Consider the following 14,726-nt stretch of genomic DNA (forward strand, 5'->3'; position numbering starts at 1 on the left):
TGATATCGCAATATGCTTTTGATTCCAATATTCTCCTTGCTTTTTCTCATAGCGTTTCCGATGATATTTGGCATGACATTGTTCGATATGGGGTTGCTTCTTTTAATCCTTACCATGGGATATCACTTGTGGATCAATTAGTGATAGTTTACGTTAGCAATTATAATCAACAAATCACGGAAGCTAGCTGAGCATTAATTTTCTTCTTAACTCCTGTTTCATTTTAGCTTGGGTTGATTATGTATTTACAAGGAATGCTCAAGGTGGTAGAGTGAGAGCTCTATTATATAAGGTCTTCAAGTAGCACACGAGGGTTGGAAGGAAATAGAGGTTTAGATATGTTGTAAGCAAATGGTGGATTGGCTATTGCAAGACAACAAGAAAGGATGATCTGCGGATGGACATGTTATATTGTTTTAACATATAGCTCTAAAACTCTATCTTATATTAAGCCTATTAATGTGATAAAGTGTAATAGATCAATAGTGATACCAAATGACTAAGGCTGCGTTTTATAGTCATTTAGGTCCAGAAACGACGTTTCGTGTCAAAAACAGATTTTTAAGTTTCTATGTCAAAATGCTATTAAAAAAAAAAAAAGTGTTTGGTGAACCTATTTCAGGAATGATTACCCTAGTTCACTTATTTTGTATTTGGAGCGAAACCAAAATGACGGAAGAAGGTTTTGTTATTCCGTCATTTTGTGTTTTTACCCTTTTTTTTTTTCACAGAATGGAAAAATGTACGTTTTTTCTGAATGATTACCAAATGCAACCTCAGCTAGGAAAGCTAGATTTAGTAAAATAAGTGGTTATTTGATGTTTCTTCTTTAGTTAAAAAGAAAAAAAAAAGAAAAAAAAAAAAAACCACACATACACACGCACACAAAGGGCTTATCTGGCTTTTTCTTTGAATTAAAAAACCGACCAATTAAAGGACTGGTAAAGCCAATCAAATACCGAAAATGACCGAACCATGAAATTAAGCAACCCAAAAAACTGAGGGAAACCACCGGTTGACACCAAAAACCCTAGCACCTGCAACACTTTGAAATAGAGGTTATAGCTTCTTTTGTTTTCTGTGGCTGTTGGCACCAAAGAGAACAAAGACTTATATGAAATCTATTGCACTTAGTGTTTAGCTTCTACCTTCTGCGCTTCTGTGATGAGATATTGTTTCTTCAGTTGGATTATGTAAAAGATCTTCATAGTTTTGTTTGATTTGTGTATAGTAATAGATGATTGTAGTTTTTTTGCTATAATGTTCAGGATGAGCAATCTATAGAAAAGATTGTCTGATAGCTTGTTTTTGAGTTCATTCGGGGGAGGATTGTTACACCCAAAAATAAGGCAAGTACCAGACCTGCCTGGGAGATCAGTGAGGTGTGCCCACCAAGAATATGATAAGTACCAGGAGGTTTGAGAGATAGTGAGGGTGTATAAACTTTAGTCTCACATCGCTTCAGGAGAGATTACTAGGCTAGTTAATAACCTCTAGTCTCCTTAATATGGCACAACGCATTTTAAAACCTTGAGGCCCATGAGCCAAAGATGACAATATTGTGCAAGGTTAATAGGTCGAGGCATTATAATTGATATAACCCAACAACGTGTGGGCCACAGTAGGGACACTGTAGCAAAAGGGTATGAAAGTTGTGACACTTAAGAATACTTACAACGTGTGGGGCCACAGCGGGTACGCTATGACAAAAGGGGGAAGTTGTAACACCCAAGAATATGGTAAGTACCAGACCTGCCTGGGAGATTGGTGAGGTGTTCCCACAAAGAATACAATAATTACTAAGAGGTTTGGAAAATTAGTGAGGGTGTACAAACTTTAGTCCCACATCGCTTAAACCTCTATACGTTTTAAAGTCTTAAGGCACAATCCATTTTAAAGCCTTGAGGCTCATGGACTAAAGAGGACAATATTGTACAGGGTTAATGGGGCTAAGGCATTGTGGGGCAGTGATAATGTGTAAACTTTAGTCCCACATCACATCACTTAGGGATAGATTGTTGGGTTAGTTAATAACCTCTAGCCTCCTTAACATGACACAATGGCCAAAGATGACAATATTGTGCAAGGTTAATGGGGCCGAGGCATTATAATTGGTATCAGAGCAGACCCCAACAACGTTACAAGGTTGATGTGGTTTTACTTCTGCTTTGCTACATTAGTTTCATATACAATTGTCATTTTTCTCTAGGATTTTACTTTTGTTTTGCTACATTAGGTATGATTTCTACAATCATACTAACTTATAATCTTATTCTATGGCTTACATCAATTTGTAGGGTGGATTTATGCATAGAGGTATTCACCCCAAACCTGCCCATTTACCAACCTTTATGATAGTAGAAAGTTGTTGCTTCTTTTTATTTAGTTGGATGTCTTGTTAGTGTTGAAATCTCTTAGCAGATTGAGTATTGAACTTAAAGTAAGAGAATAATCTTTGGATGTAAACTCTTTTTATAAGATTCAACATTATCACTATTTCTTTACTAGATGGGTGAACTCTTATTCGATATATATTACAGCTGGATGCTTGGAGCCTTGGACTATGAATTTTGATAATTATTCAATTGTGTATCGATTCTCATTTTTATATTTTGGCCCTTCTTTTACTCCTTGTTCTTTCCATTAATGTTGTTGGATGGGGGTCTACAGTTAGGACGTAGGAAGGTCAGGGAACCCAAACAGAAAAATGTGACCCTTGGACCAACTGTTCGAGATGGGGAGCATGCTTTCAGTGTTGCCTACATCTTTGCGTCATTCAATGATACATTTATTATAAGTATCTTTTTTTACTTTTTCTCTGCTCATTGTTTTAGGGTTCCGAAGGTTTTCAAGAACTCATGCTCTCTTTACCCTTACAGCATATGACTGATTTGTCTGAAAGAGAAACACTTGTTTTGATCATTGGTATGAAATATCTCAAAAGGTAAAGGAAGTTATTACCTTTGCTTTTCTTTTGCTTGCATGATGATTTTATCTCTTAAGAAAGTTTAAAATTTCAACCCAACACGCTGAATGGTAGGGTCAGGCATTATAATTGGTATCAGAACAGACCCCAATAGTGTGGGGCAGTGATGTTGTGTAAATTTTAATTCTACATCGCTTAGGGAGAGATTACTAGGTTAATAACCTCTAACCTCCTTAACATGGCACATGGGCTAAAGAAGACAATATTGTGCAAGGTTAATGGGGTAGTGACGTTACAATTGGTATCAGAGGTAGTACTCACCCCAAACCTGCCCATTTGTCACAACTTTATAATAGTAGAAAGTTGTTGCTTCTTTTTGTTTACTTGGATGTCTTGTTAGTGTTGAAATCCTTTAGCAGGTTGAGTATTGAACTTAAAATAAGAGAATAGTCCTTGGATGTGAACTCTTTTTATAAGATTCAACATTATCACTATTTCTTTACTAGGTGGGTGAACTCTTATTCGATATATATTATAGCTGGATGCTTGGAGGCTTGGACTATGAATTTTGATAATTATTTGATTATGTATCGATTCTCATTTTTATATTTTGGCCATTCTTTTACTCCTTGTTCTTTCTATTAATGTTGTTGGGTGGTGGTCTACAGTCGAGACATAGAACGGTCAGGAAATCCAAAGAGAAAAATGTGACCCTTAGACCAACTGTTCGACCAACTATTCAAGATGGGAGCATGCTTTCAGTGTTGCCTACATCTTTGCGTCATTCAGTGATACATCTTTTTCTTCGCCCATTGTTTTAGGGTTCCTAAGGTTTTCAATAACTCGTGCTTTCTTTACACTTGCAGCATATGACTGATTTGTCTGAAAGAGAAACACTTGGATCATTGGTATGAAATATCTCAAAATGTAAAGTAAGTTATTACCTTTGTTTTTCTTTTGCTTGCATGATGAAATCAATTCATTCCTTAGGAAAGTTTAAGATTCCAACCCAACACGTTGAATTGTAAGGCCAGGAGTTACAATTGATATCAGAACAGACCCCGATAGTGTGTGGGGCAGTGATGATGTACAAACTTTAGTCTCACATCGCTTAGGGAGAGATTACTGGGCTAGTTAATAACCTCTAGTCTCCTTAACATGACACAATGCGTTTTAAAGCCTTGAGGTCTATGGGCCAAAGATGACAATATTGTGCAAAGTTAATGGGACCGAGATATTACAATTAGTATCAGAGGTGGTACTCACCCCAAACCTGCCCATTTGGTATACATTTATAATAGTAGAAAGTTGTTGTTTCTTTTTGTTTACTTTGATGTCTTGTTAGTATTAAAATCTCTTAGCAGGTTGAGTATTGAACTTAAAGCAAGAGAATAGTCCTTGGATGTGAACTCTTTTTATAAGATTCAATATTATCACTATTTCTTTACTAGGTGGGCCAACTCTTATTCGATATATATTATAGCTGGATGCTTAGAGGCTTGGACTATGAATTTTGATAATTATTTAATTATGTATTGATTCTCATTTTTATATTTTGGTCCTTCTTTTACTCCTTGTTCTCTCTATTAATATTGTTGGGTGGTGGTCAGCAGTCAGGACGTAGGAAGGTTAGGGAAACCAAAGAGAAAAATGTGACCCTTGGACCAACTGTTCAAGATGGGAGCATGCTTTCAGTGTTGCCTACATCTTTGCATCATTCTATGATACATTTATTATAAATATTTTTTTTTTTTTACTTTTTCTCCTCCCATTGTTTTAGGGTTCCTAAGGTTTTCAAGAACTTATGCTCTCTTTACACTTGTAGCATATGACTGATCTGTCTAGAAAAGAAACACTTGTTTAGATCACTGGTATGAAATATCTCAAAATATAAAGGAAGTTATTATCTTTGCTTTTCTTTTGCTTGCATGATGAAATCAATTCATCCCTCAGGAAAGTTTCAGATTCCAACCCAGCACGTTGAATTGTAAGGCCAAAATAAAAAAAAAAAACTATAATAGGGTAAATTTAATAATAACTAATCAACAAATCAGATTAGCCTTAAATTAATAGTCATGCTAAGTCTTTTTAGGTCCTTCAACTTCTTAAAATAAGGCTCCAATCCAGTGGTTGGATTTGGAGATATAACAGAATCACTGAAATATCAACTATGGTTCAGAATTAGAATTTAAGCAATAGATTCACAATAACACAGTTGGTATCACGAAACAAACTCCAATTCATCATTGTAACATATATAACATAATATCTAGAAACCAAGTTATTTCATTGGCCAAGTTTCATAAACCAACTAATGTAGATAAGTTACTTAATGTGTTTTTATTTTATGGCAAATAAGTCTTGGGTTGGGTTATGTATGTGTTGGTTCTTTGATTCCATATGTTTTCTTTGTAATAGGCCACTTTAATGAGCCTAAAATATGGATAGAAAGTAGAAAAACAAGATTTAATTCATTAGTTTAGTTAAAGTCCTATTTTGAGTATATGTCCTTTATTATTTCTGTTTGAGTCAGTTTGGATTTCCATATTAGTGAATGATTAGTTAGGTACTTGCTTCATGTTGGAATTCTAGTCTAGACATATTTGGAGTCCAACTCCTATTATGTAAGGCCTAATCCTACTTGGAGTCTAACTCCTAGTTAGTTTATGACTATTAGTCTGTCATCTTTATATAGATGAGCTGATGTACTCTAATTAGACAAATTTGAAGAATGATGAATTGAGCTAATGTTTGAGAGTCTTAGGGTTGTGTGTGATTCTCCCCCCTCTTTCTTTATACGATTTCTCCCTCCCTGGTTGGATTTATGCAATATATGATTGTGTGATCCCTTCATTTCCCTTCTCAACCCTCCATCGAATTCTCTTTCTTTTTTTTATTCATTCTTTCTGTCCCTGAATTTGGTTTATATTGGATTTAGTAAAGATCCTGATTGGGATTTGATTACTTGTGATTCGATCTTACATCAATTGGTATTAGAGCCGAATCCCTTGCTCTACTGAAACACAACTCCCTTGCAGCATAAGATGTTGCACAAAGATGCAAGGTGTGTATGTTGGACTTGGTTATCTATTTGATGTGATCCGTAATGGAGAGTAAATTGGACTTTAAGGGATGTATCTTGTTGAAATTAGATACAAATATGGATGTCCTGCATGCATTTAGGTAGATTGAAACTTTTTATCAGTAATTTAGTGAAAAAGGATTTCCTAAGTTGTACAATTTACAGGGAGTCAGGGAAAGGTTTATTCATCTTGCTAAATTCATTAGGGCCATTACTAGTGTTGGTCCTACCTATGCTAAGTTCTTGGAAGAGTGAATTTGGAGTTGGTCCTAACCTTTGGTATTTTGGCAAAAAAGTGGCTACCCTCAAGACATGAAACCGGTCATTTGCCCTAGCAGCGAGCAATGGCTCATTTGCTAAATTCATTAGCATTAATATTTTTTCTAATATAGGGCGATCCTTTTCTCTAGAGTCAAACTTTTGCCCTGTTGGTAACTTAGTAATCACATCTAGAAAAGTTTGACTGGGCATGCGACTGTATCAGTAGCCGGATTAATAATTATTTTATGAACTATGTAGGAACTTAGAACTTCACTACAACTGGAGGAAGCATATTAAAAATGTATATCAGTAGCTTCATTGATTATTATTTTTAAAACTGTGAACTCTATAATAACTTTGAATTACTGCACTGAATATTAAACTCCGTGCAAATAGTAGAAATAAGACAAAGATACCTGGTCTAGGTGCCCAATCTGCTCTTAGGGCTTTGGCTCTGTCTAGAATGAGAATTGGTCGAATTGGTAAGGTCTTTATTTTTTTGGAGTCAATTCTATGACTCATTGATTCAAATATGTGGTTTTTAAATAGCTAAGCAAGAAAAATTTCTTGAGAAGTTTTTCAATCATGTTATAATTTTCTATGACAGTAATGGTATTAGAGAATATTTTTCTGGTAAATAGGTTTGTAATTGGACTATAAATGGCTTATGGACCTCTCTTGCCACTGCTTGTTATGTTTTGTTATAGCAAAATAATATGATATCTACCTAGTCAAAACTGTGAACCGTAGCAAAAAATCAACCGAGTGAAATCATTTTAGGATGAAGTAAATGGGAACTGTATATAATGTGCAGTCTGAATAGGTGCCTTATGCATGATTGTGATGCCTATTTGCCAAGACACTAGTACCCTCTTTGGTATCATTTTTCTTTTTTATTTTTGTTCATAAAAATGGTTTTGGCTGCATTTGGTATATTTCAAAAAATTGATAAAACACAAAAATAAAAAAAAAAGATCAAAAGTCATTTATGTGTTTTGGCCAAAATTAATTTTTAGTTATTTTTTCGCTGAACTTTAATGAGCACATGCTTAAATTCTCAATATGGAGGGATAAAGTAGTCATTTGTTTTGTAATTAGAAATTCAAGTCCCTTGCCCCCTCTTCTTCGGTCCAAATTAGAGAAAGAGAGTTATAAAGAAAATGGGTGAAGGGAATTTATTCAAAAAATCATTTCGCACACAGAGATACTGTTAGAATAAGGATTAGTGTGCCGCAGGGGCATATTGGGGTTTTTTCCCCCTCCACCAACCCTAATTAGAGTGGGGCGGTTGGATAGGGGTATAATTATAAATACATTATTTTTTTGTTGTACACCGTGCCTCTATCATGATAGTCATGACTCCTATCATGATTTTATATTATAAATAAGGGACTTGTGTGTCAGTTAAAGATACATAAGTATTCTCCCATTCTTTTTGTTAACAGTTACAAAACTATTTCTCACAAAAAAAAACCATTTTTGTCAAATAGTTATCAAACCATTTTTATGTTTTGATAAAAAATGATTTTCATTCATAATTATTGTTAAATAGGTAAAAATAAAAAAGAAAAATTATACCAAAGAAGGCTTAAGTAGTTGACCAGAAAGATTTTACTATGCTCCTGACTATTTTACCTGGTTAATTTTAGAGTTGAATAATGTCATTACTCGTTAGTTTATTCTAATATATGTAGCTGTGAACATTGTATGCATGCTATATACTATGTTCATCACCGCTTCCTTCTTGCTGTGTGAATTGCAACTAAATGGCCTGATACTTCGCTAAAAAATTGATTATGTGGGATAATTTGTTGATTGGGTAATTGAGTACTAGTGATTGATAGGACATATTTCTATTATAATGTGTTTCTGGGTCATGAAATCTGATTTTTTTGCTGTTGTTTTGTATTTCAGAGGATGTCACCCCAATTTCGACAACACCCAAAGAAAGTGTGGGAGAAGAGGAAGGAGACTATAGTTCTCTTTATCCAGCCATCAAGAATGTTTGGTTATTTAAGTTCCATAAGTTTATTTTCTTCTATGTTTTTGGGGAAAAGCTATCGAAATTTTATAGTGGGTAGCTACTCTAGGGCTAATGTTATTTGGTGAAATCGTTGGGAGAATATTTTGGGATGTAATACAATAATACATTGGCACCTTAGGTTGGAATACATTTCTCTTTTTAGAGAGATTGTCAGAAACATAATTTGAATATGGTTAAATTTGAGTTTGAATGTTATAATGCATGGATTGTCTTTTAAAAAGCTGTGATTTTGATATTGAGAAAAACCTTCCCACGACTCTAGAGTTGCCTACCCAAGCACAATGTGTGGGGCCATGAGAGATTTTATTACACCTCAAAGTAAACTTCTCCAACTACTATCATACCCAAATGAAAAGAGAGTTTTTTGGATAAAATGTATTGTTGTTTTATGAATAAAATGGTATCATACTTGAAAGATAATATCAAGATTTAGATTGTGATTCTATTAGTATGAAATTAATCAGACATTGTACAACAATTGTGCATATTGTTTGACACCTAATTCAATTTTACCATTTATTGTACTAATTTAAAAAGAAAGAATCTAATGTATCATTTTTATCAGCAAGCAAATTGATATGCAATTCCAATGTTTTAATTGGTTACATCATTTGAAGTATTTTATCCATTTAGAGTAATGATTAATTTATCTTTCATTTCCTTTATTAGATATTAGAAGTAAATTTATTGAAAGTTTTGCCTGACCATCCTTTCTATCGGCCCCTACCACAAAAGACCACTCACTTTTATTTTTTATTTTTTACGTAGAGAAGGGTATTCATGCATATCAATGGGAAATACTAATGGAAGAAGCATAAATCAAAATTGAACCATATAGTTGTACACATAACCGACTATGGACTCTTAGTCAGGGAGTTAACCAAGTAGTTAATCTCCTTTGGAATAAAGTTAAAAAAATATGATTAAAAAAAAGAAGATAAATTCTCCGTTTTTTTGTTTCTTTGGCTATCATCAATGCTAATAAAACTATTTTTTTCGTGAGTTACCTATATTTATTAACAAAGAAAGATGTGTCTTCTTCTTTGTTGATTACATGATGATAGAAAAAACTTTTGAAGCTAATGCAAGGGATTATCTCTATGGGCTGAAACTGTCTTGTAATTATTGGTGGTGAAATACGACGATTCTGCGGAATTGAATCATGCTATTCTTGACAATAGCATTGCGTTGTGGCCTTAGAGTTTTCTGGATGTTCATAATTTTGTGTCTATATCAATTTTCATGCTTAGGCCTATGAACAAATTAATCATACTCATGTGATTTTTTGCAAACAATATAACAATATCATCAACAAACTGCCTCACATAGATATAAGTATATAACTAATATGGATATCGATATACAGTTACTTATAGTCTTATATACTTGAAGAACTTTCTTTTATTCATCTTCCTAAATAAAAAAAAGAAAAAAAAGGAAAAAAGAAGAAAGAAGAACAACAAGAAGATCGGAAAAGGATAACCTCCAAGCTGGATTTTATCTTCAAAGGCGAAGTTGTGATTCCCTTCTATAGATAAGAAACCACACGTTTGCTGGGGAATGAAAGGGCTTAACTGACTAATTAAATTGATTAAGAAAACCATAACCGATCGAACCATTAAATTGAACCACCCAAAACCCGACCGAAACCACCGGTTGACACCGCTACACCCAATTCGTTCCAAAACCCTGGAGCCCATCCTCGGTGAAACACATTGAAAAAGAGGTTACGGCTTCCACTGTCTTCTGTAGGGGTTGGCGCCGGGGAGAACGAAGACTTCCGTGAGATCCAGATCAACCTTTCCTCTGATTCGCAGCCATGGTGAGTAAGATTATCTCGACGAACTCACTTTCTTCATTGATCATTCAACCGCAGTATTCTTCGAACATTTGAGAAGATCTTTAGCTTCTACCTTCTACGCTTCTGTGATGAGATACTGTTGCTTCAGTTGGATTATTCAGGATGAGCACTCTGTTCGTACGTTCATTTGGGGGGGGGGTTTATTGCTTTCTTCGTTTAGGGTGTAGTAAAGAATGTTTCACAAAATTTGCACTTCAGTGTTCCTTTAATGTTACGAAAGTTTTCTCGATCCGACAATTAGCTACCGTGCCTTTTCTTAATTGATCTACACGCGTTCGTGATAATTATTCCAAAAATTTGAAATTCTGACTGCTTATAGCGTCTCAACTATATCAGTTATCTTCGGTTGGGCTTCACTGGAACATGACTTCTCGATAATGGAAGTTAGTTGTGGATGACCATAGCTATTAGAGTCTACAATATCCAGATCCGTTGCTCGAACAAGATTCCCAATTTCTGGCGGAGTTCTGGTCCATGGAGGGCTTATAGTGCTTTAATTTTTAGGATGGTAGCTACTATATTCTCTGGTGAAGAATATGAGGAAATTGTCACACAGTGGTTTGTACTCCTTTTAGGTATTTTATGATTATTTTGATGTAGAAGACTCCTAAATGCTGAGGTTTTGGGATAATCACCCCATGCCTATCAGAATGATGTGCTGTTTCCTCATTTTGGTCCTCCCCAGACGCTTCTTTCGTGAAGTTCTGTAGGAGGATCTGAACTTTGGGGAGCAGAGGAATGTGCTTAGAGTGGACATGAGTTATGGAATTAATGTGCTCCAAAGTATTGTCATACCACTTGCAATCCTTTGATAAGTATTCTCTGGTAATTCTATCCTGTGATATCTTTGATATTCAGCGGCAAGAGACATACACTATAAAATAAATTTGATCTACATAAGATGTCATGCATTTTTTTGTTTGTTGGGGTCAAGGTGCTGACACTGCCAGTCTCCTATATTTTAAAGAAATGAATTGTTTCTCCTTCACGATTACCATTTGTAGTCTGTCTAAAACATTGTTTTGAATCGAGTCCTAGGTTATCTTGCCAGCCCTGAATTTTAGACTGTTGTAATGTCAGGGTATAGTATTTGGTATCACAGGCATTTTGGTCGCTGAAAAAGTATATTAATATGCTTCTTTGGGAAGCTTTCCTTCTTGGTGTTCATTGCTGTGGTGTACTCCCGCTTAAAAAAAGGTATTTTGATTGGACACGTTTTTTACCTGCTGAGCCCGTATTGGTTAGGGTTGTGCAACCCAGTAGGAGTGTCAGGTTTGGTTTGCAGAACAAATCCAGTTCCCCTGCTGTTTGCAGGACCCCATTGTGGTTACATTGTGAAATCAAAAGCGGCTTGGCGCTTTATAAGGTGAGATGGCTTGGGGACTTGGGGTTGACCAATCTTTTATGATGCAGTATCTGAAAGTATCAAATGGTTGGATAAGCATGATTGTATTTGGAGGCTCAACCCACAAAGAAACAGGTTTGGAAATCCAGTTGTAAGCTCATGTTTCTGGTCGAACAGAGAGCTGGTGATAACACCAGGGGTAGTCCAGTATTTAGGAATTGTTTGGGCCTTTGGGGCCATAATTTCAATTGTCACAGACTCACAATTAATTTTATTTGAGTTCTATTAACTGTCAACGGGTTCAGTTGAAAAAGTGTGACTAGTAGTTTGCTTGGGGTCCAAGTTATGGTTGTTCTACTCGTAGGAAGTGAGAGCCCGTTATAGTTGAAATTAGATCTAAGAGAATAATATTTTTTTGTAACCCCCATTGATTTAGTTGCTTGAGTGAAAACTTTATTTTGAGTTTATATGTTAATTATTGTGATAGAATTTAGGCTCTGGTGATTTCTTCTTCTTCTCTTGTTTGATTCTCTCTTATGAACACTCCTCAGATCTGATCTCTTCCTGTGTCTTATTGTTTATTCTTGTTCTTCTTTTGCTGCTGTTTCTTCTCTTTCGTGCTATAGGCATCACTTCTGTTTTGGTTCATGTTTTAGCTTGCTTAAATTGATCATATATTCTACATTTTAGATCTGATTCTTCTCAGTTTTGATATTTAAGGTTATGTTACCAATATCTCTTGGATTCTAAGATTGCTTCTCAGTTTTAAACCTTGAAATACAGATCTGGTTTCTTTAGTCTGTTTTCACTGCTTTTCTGAAACCTATCTGTCACACCGTTTATTCTTACAGAGAATTCTGAAATCTCTGGAGGTCTAGTAACACTAGACCTGAATTTGAAACTAATCTGATTCCTCTTGTGATAGTCATTAATGTTCTCTTGTTTTCGTATCTACTTGAACTTGTCGATCTCTTCTATATTCTGGGTTTCTCGCACTAATTTCTTTCCCTCTTTACTCCTCAACTTCTACTTCTTCCCTGTTCTATCCTATACCATAATCATTACATATTCTGCCCTTGTTTCCATTTTAATTCCAATCACATCCTTTTCCTATATTAGTTTCGGCCTTGTGCCAAATATGACCTCAGATAGAGTTGTTTGGAGGGCAAGGACCCATGTGGTTGACCCCATTTAGCTGAGACTTTTCTAACTTGCTGGTGTTGTGTTTCCCCCCCTTTTACTCTAACTCATACTTTTTTATTTACACGGATCCATGTAACCAACCCCATTAAGTTGGGATAAGGCTGAATTTGTTGTTGTTGTATTCTATTATGTTCCCATTTTTTATTTATTTTTGATTCTTTGTTTTTTTCTTTTACTCCTTGTTCTTTCCATTAATGTTGTCGGTGGTTGTCTACAGTCGGGACGAAAGAAGGTGAGGGAACCCAAAGAGGAAAATGTTACCCTTGGACCAACTGTTCGAGATGGCGAGCATGTTTTCGGTGTTGCCCACATTTTTGCATCATTCAATGACACATTTATTGTAAACTATCTTTTGTTACTTTTTCTTCATCCATTCTCTTAAGTTTCCTAAGGTTTTCAGGATCTAATGATATCTTTACACTTGCAGCATGTGACTGATCTGTCTGGAAGAGAAACTCTTGTTCGGATCACTGGTATGAAATATATTTTAATATAAAGGAAGTTATTAAACTTTGCTTTCTTTTGCTTGCATGAGGGAAACAATTCACCCCCAAGGAAAGTTTCAGATTCCAACCCAACAGGCAGAATAGTATGGTCAGAATAAAGACCAGAATAAACATTAACAAGTAATTAATTAGTCAGATCAGCCTCAAATTAATAGCAATACTAGGTCTACTTAGGCCCTTCAACAATCCAATGGGTTGGATTTGGAGAATCAGATTAGAAACTACACAATATCTTCACAATATACAACAGTTCATCACCAAACCAATGCCAGTTTCTCATCTTAACATATAGAACATAATATCTAGAAATCAAGCCGTTCTGAAGGCCAGATATCATAAACCAGAAAACTCACAAAATAGCGACTATCAACAGAGAATAACAGCCATAAATATCTCACTATCAGCAGGTCAGATATGGTAGATCTTCAGGTTGATGGTAGCGCAGGAACGGTCCTTTGAATCTTCAAAACTTCACTCCAATCTGATGGCTAGATGCTGTTCTAACAAGCCTTCACAGTAGCAGTCAAGAAACCCACACAACAGGGAACCATAGGCCTCTTTTATCAGTAGAAAACTTCAACTCTTCCACAGGACAGAAGCAACTTGAAATAAGATTCACAGACAGTCAGTGATCAAGAGAAATAAATCAGATCTAACCCTCGCTTGATGTGTTGGACAGATGGGAAGAATTGAAACAAGTAAATAGAAGAATGAAGAGGAGGAGCCTCTCACTCCTCCTTGCTAGTCTCTCACCAGCTCTACTAGCATCTCACTAGTGATCTGTCTCCTTCCTGCGTCACACAAGGAAGAGCAGCACAAAGCCATCGGGGTCTTTTGTCTAAAAATCATGGGGTGTATATAGCAGTCCCCTCTTTTATTACTAATCAACACTAGAGCGCCCCCCCCCCCCCCCCCCCCCCCCCCCCCCCCCCCCCCCGGGGGGTGGAGAAGGTAACCCCTTCAAAATAGTAACCAATTTTAACATAGAAACTAGTCCTAGTATAAGATCTAACTTCTAGATACATCTCGAAAAAGGATCGTTTACTAATTAGTAACTAGTACTGACTTAAAGAGAATCAAAGCAAAGTGGAAACTATTTATAAATGTCCCCCATTCATGGACTAAATACACGTAGTATTGGGCCTACGCTTGGAGACTTGGGCCTATGCTGGCTGGCCAGGTTGGGCTGTTAGGCATGATGGGTTGGCTGATAGGCAGATATGGTAGAGGCATAAATCTGTATTTTCTGATTCTTATTTATTTACTGAAATATGCATCAAGGTACCTAACCTTACTCTAGATACTCTTAACTTATGCATGAACCTTACTCTATATACTGCTGATGCACACCATATAGCTATATCCATGGGGTAACATAAGTTGAATGAGATCAAAACTTATCAGGGAAAAAGTTGCAGGTCAATGATACTGTATTTCATGCATGGACATTAGGTTTCAGATTGATGTGGAGTTTTTTTTTTTTTTTTTTTCATCCTTG

At 35.7% G+C, this 14,726-nt stretch overlaps 1 protein-coding gene across 2 annotated transcripts in view; it reads left to right on the forward strand.

The window, feature by feature from the left end:
* The first annotated feature begins 9,977 nt into the window (after positions 1 to 9,977).
* Positions 9,978 to 14,726, forward strand: part of LOC122078743 (40S ribosomal protein S14) — a 6,965-nt gene continuing 2,216 nt past the window's right edge. For both annotated transcript variants that reach the window (XM_042644853.1, XM_042644854.1), the window contains exons 1-3: positions 9,978 to 10,135; positions 12,940 to 13,062; positions 13,150 to 13,195. In XM_042644853.1, coding sequence (XP_042500787.1) covers positions 10,133 to 10,135; positions 12,940 to 13,062; positions 13,150 to 13,195 — 172 coding nt within the window. In that variant the 5' untranslated portion in view covers positions 9,978 to 10,132. The remainder of the gene's footprint in view (positions 10,136 to 12,939; positions 13,063 to 13,149; positions 13,196 to 14,726) is intronic.

This window comes from Macadamia integrifolia, chromosome 5 (assembly GCF_013358625.1).
Source record: "Macadamia integrifolia cultivar HAES 741 chromosome 5, SCU_Mint_v3, whole genome shotgun sequence".
Classification (NCBI taxonomy): domain Eukaryota; kingdom Viridiplantae; phylum Streptophyta; class Magnoliopsida; order Proteales; family Proteaceae; genus Macadamia; species Macadamia integrifolia.